This window comes from Ostrea edulis, chromosome 1, assembly GCF_947568905.1.
Source record: "Ostrea edulis chromosome 1, xbOstEdul1.1, whole genome shotgun sequence".
In the NCBI taxonomy this organism is placed as follows: domain Eukaryota; kingdom Metazoa; phylum Mollusca; class Bivalvia; order Ostreida; family Ostreidae; genus Ostrea; species Ostrea edulis.
Window position 1 is genome coordinate 93,924,337 of NC_079164.1, and position 22,081 is coordinate 93,946,417.

A 22,081-nucleotide genomic window follows, 5' to 3' on the forward strand; every position below is an offset into this window, starting at 1 on the left:
ATGCTGTCTGATATGATTTGTTTCATACCGATTGTTATGCCCTCTTTACATACTGATTTTTACGACGGATTACTTCGTTAACCTGATCAAAATATATAGCTTACGGCGGATGTGACCGGCCAACAGGGGATGCTTACTCCTGCTAGTCATCCGATCCCACCTCTGTTATGCTAGAAGCCTGTGTTTGTCGTCATAATTTTGTATTCTTTATGAGAATCATAATATTGATCATTGTTTGTTATCTTTACTTGTTCATATAGTAGTAATTTTTTTTATATTGTTGTCTTCAAATGGAATTGATACATTTATATACAATGCAGCTTTCTGAGGGATATCCTTGGGATTTTTAGTTTACACTAAATGTAAGCCATTTTCGGGTAGCCTTTTTCTGACTGACGAATTAGCTTTTGCAATTGCATTCAAATGAGTATTTCTATAGTTTTGAATATTCTCAAAGCTCCTAAATCAATGCGCTAAACTGTGAATGGAATATCAGAAAATGATCCTTGTGGGATTAAGAAATTCCACCTCTGGAAAAAAGATTCACTCTCTAGGACTCGAGAAATCCTCGTCCTAGACTGGGAATCTTGTCCCCTCGGTGGAATTTACCGGTTCTTGGCACACTGACTTGACTACCGATTGCTCTATTTACCCGATCAAGATAAAAGGCTCACGTCGGGTGTGACCGGTAGACAGGGGATGTTTACGCCTTCTAGGCACCTGATCCCACCTCTGGTATCTCAAGGGATCCGTGATTGTCCAATTCTCTATTTTGTATCCTCATAGAAGTTATTAGATTGATCACTGTTCGTTATCTTCAGCTTTCATTGCAATGTTGTTTAACGGTAAAATACAATATTATATAATGTGAATATTGTCCAATACTAGTATTCTGTATTAAAAATTGTGCAGTCCCGTGAGGATCTGGGTTAGAATATGTCCTCAGTAACCCTTTATTGTAAAAGGCGACTAAATGACGCGGTCCTTCAGATGAGACCGCAAAAACCGAAGTCCCGCCTCACAGCGGGTGTATGATAAAGATCCACCCTTGCTCAAAATACCATAAGCACCAAACATAAGCCTAAATTTTGCAGTCCTTCGCCGCCAATGGTGACGTCTCTATATAAGTGAAAGATTCTCGAGAGGGACGTTAAACAATATACAATCAATCATACAATAAAAAATGCATATCTGTTTTCTTGTTTTATATCATAGACAGCTGCCCAGAGCAACATATGCCACCAGAGGTTTAGTTATTTTCTTGTATTAGAGGGAATGTAGTCACGTGATTATTAAGAAGTACTGTAAGCATTAGAGGGAATGTAGTCACGTGATTATTAAGTAGTACTGTAAGTATTAGAGGGGATGTAGTCACGTGATTATTAAGTAGTATTGTAAGTATTAGAGGGAATGTAGTCACGTGATTATTAAGTAGTACTGTAAGCATTAGAGGGAATGTAGTCACGTGATTATTAAGTAGTACTGTAAGTATTAGAGGGGATGTAGTCACGTGATTATTAAGTAGTACTGTAAGTATTAGAGGGAATGTAGTCACGTGATTATTAAGTAGTACTGTAAGCATTAGAGGGAATGTAGTCACGTGATTATTAAGTAGTACTGTAAGCATTAGAGGGAATGTAGTCACGTGATTATTAAGTAGTACTGTAAGCATTAGAGGGGATGTAGTCACGTGATTATCAAGTAGTATTGTAAGCATTAGAGGGAATGTAGTCACATGATTATTAAGTAGTACTGTAAGTATGAGAGGGAATGTAGTGACGTGATTATTAAGTAGTACTGTAAGCATTAGGACCTACCGAAGTCATTTTATGCATTTCTCTTAAAGACATAAATTTGCAAAAGCCTATCAGGGTTTTTAAGATTGTAATTATGTAATTACGAGCTATGCGATACAAAGTTATAAGTACGGGTTAGTATGTCGTGAATACAATATGATACATTTACTGTATCGATTTTAAAAGATACTAAGTTGTAATTTCACGAACGAGATAAAAAAAAAAAAATGTCCTCATCGCATTATGCGATAAAAAGTCGTAACGTAAGAATTATGACACTGCCATTGCTGCTTCTACTTTTAGTCTTATATCTCCTAATTACCATTTGTAAAATTCCTAATAATATAATTTTTTCTTGATTCATCCCATGAGAAGCAATTTCCTCTAATGTAATATAATTTATCTTTAACAGAACATATGAGGATGAATAGAAATATTTTCTCGTCTTTCCATTTCAGAAGTCGTGTTCAGAACTGTAGCATTACTATGAATATTCCGTGGTATTTTAAAGTTCACATTGGTAAGTTCATCAGCTATCTTATATCTCTCATTGTCTGATATTTGCCGAACTTAATCGTGTATTACAACATTACATGTACAATAAGACATGAATCACATACACTATACACTATCAAATGCCGCCTTTGATCTTACTTGACAACTACACATGTATTGGTTTGTCGACCGTTAATCTTATACTAAATTGTCTATTTCCTTAAAGTCATTGACCAATCTAAATAAAGTTAGACGTATTGACCAGCTGACATAGATTGCCCCATTTGAGTGGATTAATTAATGGATCTAATATCAATTGAAATGAGTTATTCAAGGAACTGCAGGCCATGCCATGACATCTCAACAATTGTGGATTCTACCTTGCAGCCTAAGTCGTTAAAATAGGTAGTGACAGTTCCATCGACAAACGCTCGGCATCAGGTGTGAATGTCATGGGTCCTCGGAGATAACCTTAAAAACGGATGACCCGTGTCACAGAAGGTGTGACATGCTAAAGAACACTCACTGCTCAATGGCCATAAGTGCCGAGCATAGGCCTAAATTTGAAGCCCTTCACCAGTCTTGGTGACGTCTCCATATCAGTGAAAAATTCTCGAGCGAGACGTTAAGCAAAATATAATCACAATCACCTTGCAGGACTCATATCTTGTGTTGGTCAGAAGAGTTTTGAGGATTTGTACCTGCTCTTGGAATGTAGTAGGAGTAGTGACGATGCGGCGGATTCGGGTGGGTAAAACCTTAGGGACTCCATTGGCAGTATGGGGTGGTTAACAGCTGGATGGCAAAAGGTACAAACGAGGGTCGATGGAGTTAGTGTGGAGATTGAACTCATTTCCCCGTTTATAAATGCCTGTCAAAGAAAGTATTCTTAGAAGTTAGAAATTTCCATAGTGAGCATGATAGAGTAGTTGAGAGAGTTTTGTATCGTACGCCTTCAGTAGTAACCTCAAAAGAACAGGGTTACTCCCTCCTCTAGTACAAGGAGAAATACCCCCCTCTAAAACCCCAAAAGAATAGGGTTACTCCCTCCTCTAGTACAAAGGGAAACACCCTCTCCCTCTAGAACCTCAGAAGAACAAGGTTACTCCCTCTTCTAGTACAAAGAGAAACACCCCCTCTAAAACCCCAAAAGATCAGGGTTACTCCCTCCTCTAGTACAAGGAGAAACACCCCCTCTAAAACTTCAAAAGAATAGGGTTACTCCCTCCTCTAGTACAAAGAGAAACCTCAACCCCCCCCCCCCTCTAGAACCTCAACAGTATTCTGCATGCCAATAAATGATTAGTTAATTTTTTTTTTCAAAGACACCCCAACGTCCTTCTGGTGCCCCTGAAATCTGAAAGGCATGTTAATAAGGACTAGACTTGATAACCCTTTAGCAAATGCTCAGACCCGGATGTCAATTAAGCAAACATAGCTCAAACACTGAAATGTTTTGTAGTTACGTTAATGGTTGCAGTTACCAAATATTGGGAAATATTTCCCGCAAAACTAAACTGCATCTATCTCATCATTTGCGATGTCTGCCAGAAAATTAGGTAGGAGAAACAACAGGCCTTCGCAAACCGGTCAACAACCATCAGCCCTCTATCAAAAGAAAGATTTGTCAGTGGTTACACATTACAACGACAGTAATCAACAATGGGAGGATAAAATAATAATGCTTATTGATCATGATCCAAATTGATCAGATACCGACAGAAAGCAAAAGAAAAAATTCTGGATGCACTTACTGGACGCATTTGACCGTAAATGTATCAACTAACCTACTGACTTCACCAGTAGGTTCTACTGAATTCCCCAGAATGAATCTGAGATAAACTTTTACCAGAGTCTGAGCTTCATCTACTCGTTTGAGCATTTCCTCAACAATGTAGCCGTATTTTGTATTATTTCTGTCTTAAATCCCTGTTTATTACATGTAGTTTTACATGATAATTTACTACTTTGCATAAACGTTTACAAGACTGCGTGCCAGTCCGATTTTCCAACGCTTTGCACACATTCTTCGTAGTGGAATAATCCATTCATATGTCTATCCCCTTTACAGTTCCGACACTTTTAAGTATCAAGTGTTGTTCAAAGTTAGTGCTTTTTACGCACTTTTATTAAATATACATTTGAAATTGCTGAATATTTTTTTCTGTTTCATTCATAGTAAAACATACATACCTTATTATACTAATTATCAATAATTTCAGGAATGAACAAGTCTGGTAATTTTAGCTCGAGTGTATGTAAAGGTGAAGAAAACTGTTTGATACCCGTGTCAGATATGAATATCAGTTATGATAATTGCGCCCCCTCAGAAGAGCAGCTATGCACACAAGGTGAAGCAAAGTTTGAAAAGATCTTCAAAGAACAACTTAAAAAGTATCTAAAATTGGTGAGTTTATTTCATTTCTTTATTTATCATGTGATATGACCTATTTTTCAGATAGAAGGCGTTCTCAGATTTGGGGGAATACAAATTGGGAAATTTGAGTCATTCCTTTACTTATCGTGAAAATAAAAACTTGCCACCTAAATAACCATTTTTTACAGACTTCATTGCTACATAATGTCACAGGTGATTCTCACTCAACAGACAATAAATTCACATTCAAAAGAAATCCTAAACCAAAATGAAATTCCAACAATATTTTAGCGAAATTCTATTGAAATTTAAAATCCAATTTTGAAATCAACAATCAGATCCTCTGGTAGTAAAATTATATTTTTTGCTTTTACTGTTACCGATCATCGTGAAAAGTAATTCTCTCTCTTTGCACACACACACACACACACACGTTGATGTGATCTACATAAAGATTTTTACACTTCATTTGCATATATTTCTATCACTAAATTGTTGTACTTTTAAATTGTTCACAGAATTGTCTAAATCACACAAAGTTATGCTACTTTTGAGCTAGTTACATGTCTGCATGTATGTTGCAGGTTCTTTTGTTGCAGGACTCCATGATGTAACACCATTCGTGGAAAAATTGGAATACATCTGGCCCCTAAGTTATAAAACCTTTTTGAGCAAGTTGTCATACTCAAATTTGAACTCCGTGCTCTAAATCGTGCTCATTCTCAAAAGTGAAAGTTATAAGGCTTTTAAATGATTATTCTCATACTTAAATGGAGTACATTTAATGTATTTGCTCGAGATTTTTCGATTATGCTTGGAGCTTGCTCAGAGTTGTACTCAAAGCAAATATGGCTGAGTTTGAGTATGAGTACGGTAAATGTTTTATAACCTCCAGTCCTGGATGTTTAATTGTCTGCAAATTATGTTGGCTTGTACGATGTGTTTTAATAAAGTATGAGGAACATGAATTCCATACGTTATTTTTACTCTTGAAAAAAAAATATTCACCGAAGTTGAATTTTAAAGATAGTACGTCGTCGACAGGGGCTGCTTACTCCTCTTAGGCACCTGATCCCACCACTGGTATACACAGGGGTCCGGGATTGCCCTACTATTTATTTTGCATTCCTAATAAGAGTTGTGACATTGATCACTGTTCGTTATCTTCACCTTTTAACTTCTTAAAGTGTATCCTTTAAAACACCCATGATATGGTTAGAAAAAAGGCTCGTTAACCATTGATACAAAGAAAGGTTTAATGCACAAATATTCAACTGATGGGTTTTTTTTTATTTGACGATTGGGGATATGTCTGATGAGGCGATAGTTTAATACCTTCTTGTTTTGAGATTTACATAGTTATTAACAACAAATATATTTTCTCCTCACATTTCGTCCTGCAGCTGGATGTTTGTACCCATATAGAGTCCTTTGTCATAACCACTTTGAACAAACAAATGCAAACCATTGAACGTAAGTATTTTACGATGTGTTGATCAAGTGAAATTGATGCTAATGATAATTGATTATCCTCTGTAAAGTAGATGCTTATTTTCATTATCTTGAGTAGAATATATGCTATTTTTCATTATTCTGAGAAGAATGTATGCTAATTTTATTATCTTGAGTAGAATGTATGCCAATTTTCATTACTTTGAGTAGAATATATGCTATTTTCTATCATTCCGAGTAAAATTCCGAGTAAAATATATGCTATTTTTTATCATCCCGAGTAGAATATATGCTATTTCTTATTATTCTGAGTAGAACAAATGCTGGGTTTTATTATATTGAATAGATTAGGTGCAAATTTTCATTATTTTGAGTAGATAATATGCCCCTTTCATTATTCTGACTGAAACCCAACTTTATATTGATAGTGATGCCTCACATAAAACATCTATTTGTGGTTGACATACACATGTCCAAGGAACCGACATATTACAGAGACTTCATAGAAACATATCACAAGGTATTCATCGTATTCACGGGTATACAAACGTCTGTTTTTATATCTTTATTTCATTGGAATAAAACGTAATTAGCTTACCTGAGCTGAAATCTCAAATGAGCATTTTGATCATTTTCTATCTGGCGTCCGCTTGTTTATCCATTTTCAACCTTTACAGAACCACAGGGCTGATTTCAACCAAACTTGCCACAAAGCATGTTTGGTCAAAGAGGATTTAAGTTTGTTCAAGTTAAGTGCAACACCGTTTTTAAAGTGGAGATGATTAAGATTTAGATAAAATTTTGTATAAAGAAGAGCTTGACACCTTGTCAGAATGGATATAAAATATAAGAGCAATATCAAAATTTCTTGACATAATAGACAGTTGCTTCTTCAACACAAATGGAAAACGAAAGTATTCATGTCTAGTGATCAGTCATCAAAAAATACTTTGTTAAACACCACTCTTATTTCACGCTCAAGTACTTTGAAGTTGAAATGAAAAATATGCTAGAGTTCCTCATTGACAATATCTTCATGGTCTTTGGTGATAAGATCTTCCAACAGTCTATTGGAATTCCAATGGGCACGAATTGTGCTCGTTTGTTTGTTGACCTGTTTCTATATTCATATGAATCAGAATTTATTCAAACATTTCTACATGAGAAGAAAAACATCTCTTGCTGTGGCCTTCAATTCAACATTTAGATATATTGACGACGTTTTGTCTATTAACAATAACAACTTTCATTCATATGTCCATTCAATATATCCCTGTGAGCTCAAAATAAAAGACACCACAGTATCGTCCACTTCTGCTTCATAATTAGACATTTTATTGAACGTAGACATTAACGGCAAACTGACAACTCAACTGTATGACAAACGGGATGATTTCAGCTTCTCCATCGTCAACTTTCCATATTTATGTAGCAATATTCCATTATCACCTGCATATGGTGTTTACATCTCTCAACTGATTCGATACGCAAGAGTTTGTTCTACGTATGGTCAGGTTTTAAATCGAAGCAAGCTGCTGACAAACAAGTTGATGCTACAGGGGTTTCAACAGTCTCGATTGAAGTCAGCATTTCGCAAATTCTATGGTCGTTATAACGATCTAGTTCGTCAATACAACCTATTATTGGGTCAAATACTGTCTGACGTGTTTCCTACCGATTGTTAGGCCGTTCTTGGTACACTGATTTTGATTACGGATAACTCCGGTTACTTGATCAGGATATAGGGCCCACGACGGGTGTGACCGGTCGACAGGGGATGCTTACTCCTCCTAGGAACCTGATCCCACCTCTGGTTTGTCCATGGGTCCGTGTTTGCCTAACTTTTCTATTTTGTATTGCTTATAGGAGTTATGAGATTGATCACTGTTCTTTGTCTTCACCTTTCATCCAACACATTGAAACAGAAGTACACACCATTTATCCTCCTGTGTTTAATGAACCAGAAGTGATAAAAGAATTAAATAGGTTATACATGGAATATGTATCGGTTCTAAATGAAAAGGCTTGTAACAACAATGTCTTTGTTCTTCAAAGAACTTGGTTTTAATCGATATTTGATAATTCAATTTGTACTCCATCTTCCTTTTCAAAAGATGAAATTCGTCAAGACATCTCATTGTATTTTATATAATGATCTGTGACTTTAACAAGACAGTATGCATATGATTATGTTGGTAATATTGTTATTGAGGCATCCCAATTTGTGACTTTAAGTTCGGCTATAATATGGAGTCAAAATATTTCATGGGAATGGAGATGGAAAAAATGTATTGTTAGTTCACCTGAACCGAAGGTTCAAGTGAGCTTTTCTGATCACATTTTGTCCATCATCCGTCTGTCTGTCCGTCCGTCTGTAAACTTTTCACATTTTCGACTTCTTCTCCAGAACCACAGGGCCAATTTCAACGAAACTTGGCAAAACGCATCCTTGGGTGAAGGGCTTTCAAGTTTATCAAATGAAGGGCCATGTCCCTTTCAAAGGGGAGATAATCACAAAAATGCAAAAAAGGGTAGGGTCATTTAAAAATCTTCTTCTCAAGAACCACTGGGCCAGAAGAGCTGAAATTTATCCGAAAGCTTCCTGACATATTGCAGATTCAAGTTTGTTCAAATCATGGCCCCCGGGGGGTAGGATGGGGCCACAAGGGGAGATCAAAATTTTACATACAAATATATAGGGAAAAACTTTTAAAATCTTCTCAAGAACCCTTGGGCCAAAGAAGTTGACATTTACATGAAAGCTTCCTGACATAATGCAGATTCAAGTTTGTTCAAATCATGGGCCCCGGGGGTTGGATGGGGCCACAATAGGGGATTAAAGTTTTACATACAAATATATAGGGAAAATCTTCAAAAATCTTTTTCTCAAGAACCACTGAGCCAGAAAAGTTGATTTTTACATGAAAACTTTCTGATATAGTGAAAATTCAAGTTTGTTCAAATCATGGCCCCGGGGGTAGGATGGGGCCACAAGGGGGGGATCAAAGTTTTACATACAAATATATAGGGGAAAACTTTAAAAATCTTCTCAATAACCACTAAGCCAGAAAAGCTGATTTTTACATGAAAACTTTCTGACATAGTGTAGATTCAAGTTTGTTCAAATCATGACCCCGGGGGTAGGCTGGGGCCACAAGGGGGGATCACAGTTTTACATACAAATATATAGGGAAAAACTTTAAAAATCTTCTTTTGAATAACCACTAAGCCAGAAAAGCTGAGATTTACATGAAAGCTTCCTGACATAATGTAGATTCGAGTTTGTTCAAATCATGGCCCCCGGGGGTAGGATGGGGCCACAATAGGGGATCAAAGTTTTACATACAAATATATAGGGGAAAACTTTAAAAATCTTCTCAATAACCACTAAGCCAGAAAAGTTGATTTTTACATGAAAACTTTCTGACATAGTGTAGATTCAAGTTTGTTCAAATCATGGCCCCCGGGGGTAGGATGGGGCCACATGGGTGGATCAAAGTTTTACATACAAATATATAGGGAAAAACTTTAAAAATCTTCTTCTCAATAACCACTAAGCCAGAAAAGCTGAGATTTACATGAAAGGTTCCTGACATAATGTAGATTCAAGTTTATTCAAATCATGGACCCCCGGGGGTAGGATGGGGCCACAATAGGGGATCAAACTTTTACATACAAATATATAGGAAAGATCTTCTCAAGAACCACTAAGTCAGAAAAGCTGAGATTTACATGAAAGCTTCCTGACATAATGCAGATTCAAGTTTGTTCAAATCATGGGTCCCAGGGGTTGGATGGGGCCACAATAGGGGATCAAAGTTTTACATACAAATATATAGGAAAAATCTTTAAAAATCTTCTCAAGAACCACTGAGCCAGAAAAGCTGATTTTTACATGAAAACTTCCTGACATAATGCAGATTCAAGTTTGTTCAAATCATAGACCCCGGGGATGGATGGGGCCACAATAGGGGATCAAAGTTTTACATACAAATATATAGGAAAATCTTCTTCTCAAGAACTACTGAGCCAGAAAAGCTGATTTTTACATAAAAACTTTCTGACATAGTGCAGATTCAAGTTTGTTCAAATCATGGCCCTCGGGGGTAGGATGGGGCCACAAGTGGCGGGTCAAAGTTTTACCTACAAATATAGGGAACATCTTTAAAAATCTTCTTCTCAAGAACCATTAGGCCAAAGAAGTTGACATTTACATGAAAGCTTTCTGACGTAGTGTAGATTCAAGTTTTCAAAAATCGTGGCCTCCAGGTGTAGTTGGGGCCATAATAGGGACTAAGGTTTTACATTTAAATATATATGGAAAGTGTTCAGATATGGGCCAAGGTGATTCAGGTGAGCGATGTGGCCCATGATCCTCTTGTTAAAATCAAAACAGCAGGGTCATTGTGACTCAGGTGAGTGATTTGGCCGATGGGCCTCTTGTTTTGAAAAAATTCTTAGGGGTGAAAAATAGACTAAGAATCTATTTATGAAAATCATTCGTTCTGATATTCTCTTTAGGGCGATGTTTACTGGTATTCAACCATGGAGAAATACCCAACTCTCCATGCCAACGTTACACTCGACGCTGACAATTCTAAAATGCTGTATATATGGGTGTCCAAATATGCAATGGAATCATTCTTCAGAGGAATTCAATTACACGGAATGCTTCACTTCACAATCAAAGCTGAGCATGTTGGGGCAAGTTTCCCAAGTTTAAGATCTTTATTCTTTTTCTTGCGTAAAAATATCTCATGAATATCTATGTAGATAAGGGAAATTTCACTTGACGGAATAAATATTTCCACGGTGGTTGGAGCGGGACGAAACTTGCAAAACCTTCGAAGTATGGATAAGATTTCCTTCGACTTATAAGGATTACCTCATGATGGGTTATTTTTCTCTCATTCCTTGTAAAAGACAAAAATAAATTTTGAAGTTCTAAGATGAAACAAAAATTGATATTCATGAGAATGATCTCTGTTCGTTATCTTCACCATTTCCTTTTTCATTCTTGTTGGTTGTTCGATGTAAATATGACAGTCGCTAAAACGTATGCATGAACATGATTTAGATTTAATGTTTAGATATGATAACAAATAGATCGCATGAAGTGTATTGATTAAAACAATTAAACAGAGAGAAATACAAACTATGATGTTGACAATGCCATGCATTACAAAATATAAAAAAATAACATCATTACTACTAGTCCCGATAATCAAAACGCTTTCCTATCAACAAAAAAAGCTTCGTCGATGAGAACGGTGGTCTGGATAATCGAGACTATATATAGTCTAACCTCTAGTGGCATTCTCCTATTTCACTGGTGAAGAAATTGGAAATTTTTATGGTCGCTGTAGCGATTTGATTTACCAGTACAATTTGTCATTGGGTAAAATGCTGTCTGGCATGTTTCATACCAAATTAGATAGTCTTTGCACACTGATTTAGACTACGGATTATACTCCGTTTACCTAATCGAGATATAGGGGCTCACGGCTGGTCAACATGGGCTACTTACTTCTCCTAGGCACCCAATCCCACCTCTGGTGTGTCATGGGGTATGTGTTTGCCCTACTCTTAAGTTTGTATTCTTTATAGGAGTTATGACATTGATCACTGTTCGTTACCTTCACCTTTTGATGAAAGACATCATATCTCTGTCATATCATTTTATTACATGTGTATGAAAAATGATACTTACAGCTCCATAATAGGTCTTTAAGTGGCTTAAATACAACCTGCTCGACTGGAGTTTGTGTTGGCAGACTATTACCGATGGTAAGTTAGATTTGATCTACATGTATGTTGTGTTAAATTTTGGTATAAATTTGGTATAAGCATTGTGCATTGACTAATTATAATTTTATATTACATAGCTAGAAAAGCTATATCCCAACTGTTTCATGGACCTAGATGTATACAGTGTGGATGTTCCTAAAATGAACTTTGAAAAAAATCTGGCTGTGGTAGAGGGGAAAATGGTAATGTTTGTTTACGTCAGGAACCCTTATCTGGGCAATTCCACACTCCTTGCAAATTTAACTGGGGTAAGCAGAATTTGCCTTATCAGAAAAGTATATTTTCGTATTTTTTCCCATTAGCCATATATGGATTGTAAAAATATTGAGGTGGTAATTCTCGTTTTACGACACAGAACAATGAAAATGGATATAATAAGTTCACTCGATCATGATACAATATATGAATTTCTCTTATGTGCATGTACTTTATATTGAGTTCACTTAAAGACGGTTTCGATTATTGATCTCGGCGCCTCACCAAATATAAGGTTTTTATATCACGATTTAAGCTAAAGATTTAGTATTTTATTTTTTCTATTTGTAATGTTTACAATGCTCAACTATATGTAAGACGTTTCTAATTGTCAGAAAAAGAAATTGTCGGTTGACGAGTTCCAAGAGAGATACAGAGCTCACAATTCTTTCTTGTGTTAATAAGGCTCTGGTCATGTTTTTGTTTACATAGGATAAACATACCAGGTAAAGTTTCGTTTAAAGCAGAGTTTTTTTTCTTTCAAATTACAACTTAATTCTGAACACAATTATTTGCTAGTGTTTCTCATACATTGTATTTCATTTTGTTTTAAACATGATATTTTCTATTAGGCAATCTATATGTAAAGAAAAGCTTGACCGGAGCTTGTTTACAAAATAAAGAGTTGTAAGTGCTGTGTCTCACTTACAGCTCAACAACTGACATTCAAAGGTTTGCTGAACATTAGATATACCTTAGTTAATCGTGGTAAACATAAGAAATGGGAAAATAGAATTTGAACAATCTGTTCACAATACTTACTTTCATACATGTGTCGATTCGACTTATCGCAATGCCCTTGAAATAAAGAACACCTCAGAGTCTTCTACATCTTCTCATGTACTTCTTATTGGGATATGCTATTCATGAAATTTATCATAAACGGGGTGACTTCAGATTATCCTACTTCCCGCTGCTGCTGCAATAATCACAAACGAAGTTTTCTTTTTACGGCTCCCGAATGAAGCAATGATTTATAAATGTACCGCCAAAGAAGGGCTATTCAACTTGTTTTTGTCTATATCATTATAGTTTTGAATGACAAACATTTTTTTTTTATTTTCGCAGACACCCTGTCTTGTTTACAGTCAGCATTAATATTGATCATTTATACATTTTAGATATCTTAAACCAGCACTATCATCTAAGGAAACAAAACTAATAGTTGACTTCTGCTGGATTCCAAGTCGTATTGCTGTCTATAGTAACAATAGAATAGACAAAGCGGCAAATCTGCTCTTCAGTTTTGTACATCTTAAAATAACCTACATTTATTTGGAATATTTCATAAATATATAAGTAAACACTCTTTGGTAAACCTATTGAGATTTTTGTGACACATATAAACTTGCATTCTATTCAAAACAGAATAAATAAAACATGCAACTTCATACATGTACTAAAATGCCTGGACCAAGTGATTGTATCAAGACTAGTATCGGTCTTTTCATATTGAGACATTCTTACCCACTTAAAAGAGAAATTGGGTCTGAATGTATATCGTGTCACTGTCCTTTAATTATATGTCACATCCTATTACAATGTAAGTACTGGGTTTTTTTTCATTCACACAAATATACTTTTTGATAATATAAGAAGTCTCAGAAAAATCAGCAATCGTATTATAATACAATTTTACAATAATCCGATTTTTATAGAAGAATTTGAACAGTTTGACAATACAACTGCTTATATATATATGATGCTATATTTTCATCCGTTAATATATTTTTTTCAACTGTTAAGTGCGTCTTATACGACGATATAGAGTGCCCTGTGTCAAGGATAACAACCCCCTTGGCACGTTAAAGATCATTTCTCAGGTTTTTCGAAAAAGGTAGCTCACTGGGATTTGTCAGGGAAATTCAATATGCACTATATGTTATTAATTAACGGCCGTAAATTGGCTGATATATCGCCATTAAACCCCAAACAGTTAATCAATCAATCGACTTCTAATATTTATGTACGAATATTCCACCATCACCTGCGTATGATGTTTATGTACTGCAAATGATGTTCTGCGTATGATCAATTTTTAAGTCGAGACAGGCTACTCACAAATAAGTTGATCTTACAGTGACTTCAATAGTCTCATTTCAATGAACATTTCGCAACTTACATGGTCGTTATAATGATCAAATACAACCGATCATGCTGTCCAAAGTGTTTCATACCAATTAGGCCGTTCTTTACATACTAATTTTGACTACTGATTTCTCCATTTACCTGATCAAGATAGCGATTGCAATCAGTCGACATGGATGATTTCTCCTCTTAAGCACAAAATCCTACCTCTAGTGTTTTCAGAGGTAAATCTTTGCCCTACTCTCAATATTGTATTTTTTATACGATTTATGAGATTGATCACTGTTCTTTGTCTTCACTTTTTAATGTAACATATGGCTACGGACAACTCGTTTACCTGACGAAAATATAGGGTTCACGGCGGGAGTGACCGGTCGACAGGGGATGCTAACTCCACTTAGGCACCTGATCCTACCTCTGTTGTGTCCAGGGGTCCGTGTTTTCCAACTGTCTATTTTGTATATCTTATAGGAGTTATGAGATTGATCGGTGTTCGTTATTTTCACCTTTCATGCAGTTATTATGAATTGCAAGTGAATTCTACAGTTATATGTGTCATCAAATACATGTTACTCGCTCTTGAAACCCAATAGACACTTAAACACATATTGATGAATGATTTCGAATGAATGAATCAATTATCTTTTTATTGTTCTTTGGTTGAAAATATTCTAATTTCAAAGGCAGTTCTCGCCACTTATAGGGCTATTGTACATTTACTTCAAGTCTCGCTACCAAAGATGTTATCAGTTATTTTGTATTCTCTCTTAGTAAATCGGTTCATCAAAATTCAAATAGCTATTGAATAATACCTGAAAGAAATTCATATGAGTATAGCCCAGTCTTAAACTTGTTATTTATTCTTGTTTTTATTAGACTGTGAATTTGCGTTTTAATATATCTATGGACAGTGCTGCATTTCATGGAGAAGTTGCCGCATTTGAGTGAGTTTTTGTAACCTTCTTAATAAACTTCCTTCTTGAATGCAATTGTTTACTGAGTAATCATGCTAGAAATGATTATAGGAGTAATTATGAGATTGGTCATTGTTCGTTATCTTCACCTTTTATTTGTATTCTCAATTTCATGACAGATACATTTTGACCCCTTGTGTATTCGGGTCAGATTAGCCGTGTACAAATTTGTTCAAATAAGTTGATAAAATACTCGCTTTGTGATTGGTAGATTGTGAGTTTCAGCACAATTGATGATAAACCCGAGACTTCAAAATAAATATAAACCATTCCTTAGCTGATACACGGCATTACACGAGCCCTCACTGCAAAATGATCAAGTGTGTATTGCATATGATAAAAATTCTCTCATATCACCGGTAGTACTGTACGGAATGAGTCGAAAATTTGTGCTGCATCCATTCTTTAACTAATTGGTGATTTTCCAATTTTTAAAAAAAAAATTCCAAGCGGATGAAAAACTAATAGCTTTACGAGACTTCATTTTATACCATACATTTTACCATCCATTTTGTATTGATTGCATGATCATCAGCACAGAATATTCTCAACACAGCCAACACATAAAAGTAATGGATATGTGAACTCCCATCAAAAATAGATTTTGTTTGTTCTGTAGTATAGGAGAGAGGAGAAAATCTTCGGCTGGACCGGGAATCGAACCCGAGACCCCTGCATCACTAGTCAGGTGTTCTAACCACTGAGATATCCAGGCTGATAACCACGGTCCTTTTAGCCCTAATTACTACATTCCTCCCTCCTCAATTAGTCTTCGACCCCGAAGACCCACACAACCCCGGTTCTTTCCTTCCTCCTTAAGATCAATTATAATTTTTATAATTGATCTTTCAATATCAACCCAGGTTCATTTCACCCCTGGCAGGCCAACCTGCATCACCAGGGGTGGTCAACGGCACCAAATGTAGTATTTAAAGGAGAGAGGAGAAAATCTTTTGGCTGGACCGGGAATCAAACCCGGGACCCCTGCATTACTAGTCAGGTGCTCTAACCACTGAGCTATCCAGGCCGATATCCACGGTCCGTACAGCCCTAATTACTACAGTTCTCTACAAAACCTCTGATATATATATTGATAAAACAATTGGTAAAACAAATTGCAGTATTCACGACAGAGAAAACATAGCTTGGTTGAGTTATATGTATGCACTATTCAATGCTGTTTGAATGGAAATGAAACTTATGCATGTACGAAGTAATACATGTATATTACTAAAACGATTTTGTTTTGAATTTCCAGTCCAGATTTACAGAGTATTCATTCGTTCATCGAAGGCTTTGATGTAAGTATATTTATTTATTACTATGTTACAAAAGCATATGCCCATTTCATAGAATATTTCATATGTGATATTTTAATTGCGGTGATCATGATTTAAGATACAGACAGTGGACTTCATACTTAGAAGCGCAGTTGTGGTAACAGTTGAACCAATTCTAAACGGTAGGAAACCATGTATATCTGTATCACATTTTGTCTTTAATAATGTCTGTCCGTTTATCTGCGTTTCTGTCTCTCTGACTTTGATTTAATGTGAACTATTTCTGATCTTCACTTTGCTGCATAACACAGTTAAGGTATCAAGTAGTACTGCAAGGTGAAGATAACGAACAGTGATCAATCTCATAACTCCTACAAGCAATACAAAATAGATAGTTGGGCAAACAAGGACCCCTGGACACACCAGAGGTGGGATCAGGTGCCTAGGAGGAGTAAGCATCCCCTGTGTACTGTGTTATCATAATCATTATGACTTTTGCAAATATATTACAGAAAACGTGAGGTTATACCACCTTCACACTCACGGATTTTTCTTACGAGTCCTTACGGATCTCCGACTCGTAGTCAATCGCAAGCATTCGTAAATCACTCGTTGGTATCCGCTAATAACTCGTCACAACTCGCACACACTCGAAGGATCTGTGAAAGTAGTGGCAAATTTTTTGACATGTCAAAAAAAAATTCACGATTGTCCACGGATTTCATTTTCCGTAAATAACTTGTAACAATCCGTAGGTATCGTAAACTGGTCGCAAGGATACGTAAACAGCTCGTAAGAATCCGTAAAACACTCGTAAATAGTTTTTTTTAACGAATCTTTGCGGTTAGTTTGTGATATGTTACGGATAGTTTACGAGTTGTTTACGGATTATTTCGAATGCCTAAGTGATATTTACGATTTCATTCATGTCGGGTTACAATCCCTTTACGGATTGTTCAGAGTCATTACGAGCACTTTACGTATAGACACGATTACTTTACGAGTACTACTTAAACTTTACGAATAAGGAAAGGTATAAAAGACGCAAAATCTGACAGTTTCTTTCAGTAGTTATCAAGACATCAAAGAAGTTTCGCATCTTGCATACAATATACATACATGCTGTTACAAGTAATGTCAGCTGTCGAATGATGATACAAAGTCAATTGCGAACACTTTTGAGTCAAAAACGTAAACAATCGTAACAAACTCCTAACTATTCGTAACGGCACGTTATCAACACGTTCACAAGTCGTAATTTACATGTAAAAGCTAAGCTAAATCGTAAATTTCCGTAATAGACTCGTAACAATCCCTGAAAAGCTCGTAAAATGTCGTAAATTGTTCGTATTTATCCGTTTTCACTCGTAACAACTCGTAAATTGTGCCGTAAATGCTTCGCAAGAACTCGTAATAAACCGTAAATGGTCCATAAATACTTTTTCGGATTTGTGGAATACGTACGGATCCGTAAGAAAAATCCGTGAGTGTGAAGATACCATTACATTCGCGAATACTGATAATACATATCACAACATTTTACCACTGGCTAACTTAACGTTGGACAAGAGACATTAATGAAAGGCGAAGATAACGAACAGTAATCAATCTCATAACTCTTATAAGCAATACAAATTACAGTTGGGCAAACACGGACTCCTGGATTTCCCAGGGAAGGGATCAGGTGCCTAGGAGTAGTAAGCATCCCCTGTCGACCGGAGTTATCCGTAGTCAAAATTAGTGTGCCAAGAATGGCTTAACAATCGGTATGAAACACGTCAGATCGTTATAACGACCATAGAATTAGCGAAATGCTGCCTTTAAACGAGACTGTTGGAACCCCTGCACCATCAACTTGTTTGTCAGTAGCCTGTTTGATTTAAAAACAGAAAACAGCAGAACAAGCTCTTCCCATATTTATTTAGCAATACTCCATTATCAACATAAATATGGAATTTATGTATCTCAACTGATTCGATACACAAGAGCTTGTTCTTTGTATGATAAGTGTTTAAATCGAGGCAAGCTACTGGCAAACAAGTTGATGGTACAGGGGTTCTAACACTCTCGTTCAAAATCAGCATTTCGCAAATTCTATGGACGTTATAACAATCTAGTTTGCCACTACAACATATCATTTGGGTCAAATGCTATCTAACGTGTTTCATACCGATGGTTAGACCATTCGTGACACACTGTTTTTGGCTACGGATAACTCCGTTTACCTGATCAAGATATAGGGTTCACGGCGGTTGTGACGGATCGATGCTTACTCCTCCTAGGCACCTGGTTCCACCTCTGGTATATATAGGGGCTCTTGTTTGCTCAATTCTCTATTTTGTATTTATGAAAGGTGAAGATAACGAACAGTAGGAGTTAATTGATTGATTACTGTACGTTTCATTTCATGCCACATATATTCAGGTAGTAATTTGAAGCAGGTAATCTGTGAAGCATTTGGAAATGAAACTACTGCAATTTTGTTTACGTAGTTTTGTATATAAAGAGTTTCCCCCACTCTTTCCCGCTGAAGTTGATACCGATTTAAATCGATTCATTTTCAGAAGTTGGATATTTTTTCTTTGAGATGAGGACACTATACGTTTCTTTATAACCTTTCTTATACTTGAATATTAATTTTTATGTCTTCTTACCTTAAGATTTCTAACTTGTTCGAACCTTTTCAGATTATGGAAGAAAAGGATTGGATTTTCCAGTTAGGTTTACAGAAGTACAGAACGCCGAAGTTAAGCTGATTGAAGTAAGTGATATACCAAAGTGATTGACTTCATACACAGTACTAGTACAACAACAACAGTTATATACCCATATGTTCCGTTATATAGATTCAATCTAGATATCAACCTTTGTTCAATTTGCTGTTATACAATGTAACTTTTAATAGTAAGCGTGATTCAGACTGGCCAAATTACTGGAAAGTTCTTAATCAGTTAAACAACGTGAAAAAACACGCGATTTTCAATTGCTACGTCTACATAGAATTGTTTATGAAAAAGATTAGCAATAAAAAAAATAGTGAAGTATACTGGAAGCTGATAAAGAAGTTTTAAGATAAAATAAACCACGTGCAATCCTCCGATTCGGTATCTGTATAAGGAGGAGGCTAACTCTTGAGCCTCTTTCTGAATTTTTAAATAAGATGACGTATTGGATAACTATTTTTTTTATCAATCTCTAATCATCAACAATTGTCTCAAATGCATCCCTCATGTATTAATACAAGGTGAAGATAACGAACAGTGATCAATCTCATAACTCCCACAAGCAATACAAAATAGATAGTTGGGCAGACACGGACCCCTGGACACACCAGAAGTGGGATCAGGCGCCTAGGAGGAGTAAGCATCCACTGTTGACCGGTCACACCCGCCGTGAGCCCTATATCTTGATCAGGTAAACGGAGTTATCCGCAGTAAAAATCAGTGTGCCAAGAACGGCTCAACAATCGGCATGAAACACGTCAGACAGCATTTGACCCAATGCGAGGTTGTATTAAGTAATAATACTCAGGATCCAAAAATGTTATTGGTATTATTTACATTCTCGAAACAAAAAAAGCAATTGCAACTCGTGTGATCTATCTCAACAATTGCTTGTGGGTTTTTCCCCTTCAAAACCATAGTGCATATTATTGCAAAAAACTTTGAAAAACGTAATGTAGTTTATCTTATTTAGTTTACCATAGAAATATTGCATTTTTTATTGTTTCGTTTTTCACATGTAACTAGTTTCTTTGCCCCGAGGAAGGGACGCCTCATTCCGAAAATTCCACAGCTTGTATTTGTAATGTTTTTAGTGCTTTATATACTTTGTCTCTTGATCTTTTATCCATAAAATGGTTAATTGGTCACTTTCATCTTAAGTAGTGTTGTTGGAGTTTAGTGCGTCTTATATAAATTATAACCTACTTTATCTTTAACGATGGTAAGTAGGGCCCCGCATGAAATGCAGGAAGCCCTATAGTAATCACATTGTCCGTCCGTCCGTCCGTCCGTCCGTCCGTCAACAATTTTACTCATACTATGGTGAACACTTCGTAAGTTGTTCAGACTTGTGTGTTGAATCGGGACCTCCGTGGCCGAGTGGTTAGAGCATCGCGCTCAAAATCACACGGCCTCTCATCTCTGGTCGGTGCGGGTTCGAATCCCGCTCGCGCCGGTAAGTGAGAAAGTTTCCCAGTGTACTTTCGGAAGGTCGGTGGTCTCTTCCCAGGTACATTGTATCTGGGTTCTCTCTTCCACCAATAAAAACTGGGCGCCACCAGATAACTGAAAAATTGTTGAGTGTGGCGGAAAACATCAATCAATCATGTGTGTTGAATCGTTTGTATATGCTTTAAAAATCTTTACTTCGTACGAAAATCAATAAGTATATTTTTTCTCATCTGTGACTCATTATAATTGTAATTAAAGGTAGCATGGTGAACTCTGTTTAAGAATTACGACTTCTAAGTTCACACTATCACGTGGATAACTTAGTGGGATAGTAATGACAAATATTAAAGAGTGTGCTGATAAACTGTGACGTTAATTACTGTATTATTATTATTAATTTTCATTATTACAGAATGCCATGGTCATTGGATGTGACATCAAGCACCACAGGAAGGAAGATAATTAGGTGATATATCCCGTTGACGTGTGAGATGTTGCTATTTCCATCTATGTGTGGCATTGTGATTTATTCGAAACATTTGCCTGATTCGGAACAAAATCCTAGACTGTTGCATTCGTGAACCACTGGAAAAAGTTACCATTCATTTGTCAAAACGATTTCCTTTTGTTGTTTGGTTTCCATAAAGGACATTTCAAGGGAACCAATCTGATTAAAATCAGCTCCTCAATAAAGGAGCTGATCGAGGAGCTGATTTTAATCAGATTGCCAGAGAAATGAATTTTTATTGCAACAAGTACATTGTGTTTGGAACAAAATCATTTTCTGTCAGAAAAAATGATAGCTCCTTATGCGTATATATATTGAAATTGATACTTTCATACTTCAGGCTGTAAATCTTAAATATATTGGGTTGCGTTAAAACTACATGGATCAGTTTTGTGTTTCATTGACCTCCCTTCCACATTGTTGTGATATATGGTATATTGACCTCCCTCCCACATTGTTGTGATATATGGTATATTGACCTCCTTCCCACACTGTTGTGATATATGGTATATTGACCTCCCTCCCACATTGTTGTGATATATGGTATATTGATATTCAATTGACCTCCCTCCCACATTGTTGTGATATATGGTATATTGACCTCCTTCCCACACTGTTGTGATATATGGCATATTGACCTCCCTCCCACATTGTTGTGATATATGGTATATTGACCTCCCTCCCACATTGTTGTGATATATGGTATATTGACCTCCTCCCACACTGTTGTGATATATGGTATATTGACCTCCTTCCCACACTGTTGTGATATATGGTATATTGACCTCCCTCCCACATTGTTGTGATATATGGTATATTGACCTCCCTCCCACACTGTTGTGATATATGGTATATTGACCTCCTTCCCACACT

The 22,081-nt window shown here is 36.3% G+C and overlaps 1 protein-coding gene across 5 annotated transcripts in view; it reads left to right on the forward strand.

Annotated features, from left to right (window-relative positions):
• The window catches only part of LOC125673402 (lipopolysaccharide-binding protein-like), a 26,413-nt gene extending 4,825 nt beyond the window's left edge, over positions 1–21,588 (forward strand). For 3 of the 5 annotated variants that reach the window (XM_048909984.2, XM_048909992.2, XM_056166691.1), the window contains 12 exons: positions 2,255–2,316; positions 4,514–4,698; positions 6,072–6,141; positions 6,549–6,640; positions 10,642–10,824; positions 11,833–11,907; positions 12,006–12,176; positions 15,148–15,215; positions 16,504–16,546; positions 16,644–16,707; positions 19,213–19,286; positions 21,113–21,588. In XM_048909984.2, coding sequence (XP_048765941.1) covers positions 2,255–2,316; positions 4,514–4,698; positions 6,072–6,141; positions 6,549–6,640; positions 10,642–10,824; positions 11,833–11,907; positions 12,006–12,176; positions 15,148–15,215; positions 16,504–16,546; positions 16,644–16,707; positions 19,213–19,286; positions 21,113–21,166 — 1,141 coding nt within the window. In that variant the 3' untranslated portion in view covers positions 21,167–21,588. The remainder of the gene's footprint in view (positions 1–2,254; positions 2,317–4,513; positions 4,699–6,071; positions 6,142–6,548; positions 6,641–10,641; positions 10,825–11,832; positions 11,908–12,005; positions 12,177–15,147; positions 15,216–16,503; positions 16,547–16,643; positions 16,708–19,212; positions 19,287–21,112) is intronic. The other 2 variants (XM_048909993.2, XM_048909999.2) reach the window with 2 other exon arrangements.
• The last annotated feature ends 493 nt before the right edge of the window (positions 21,589–22,081 follow it).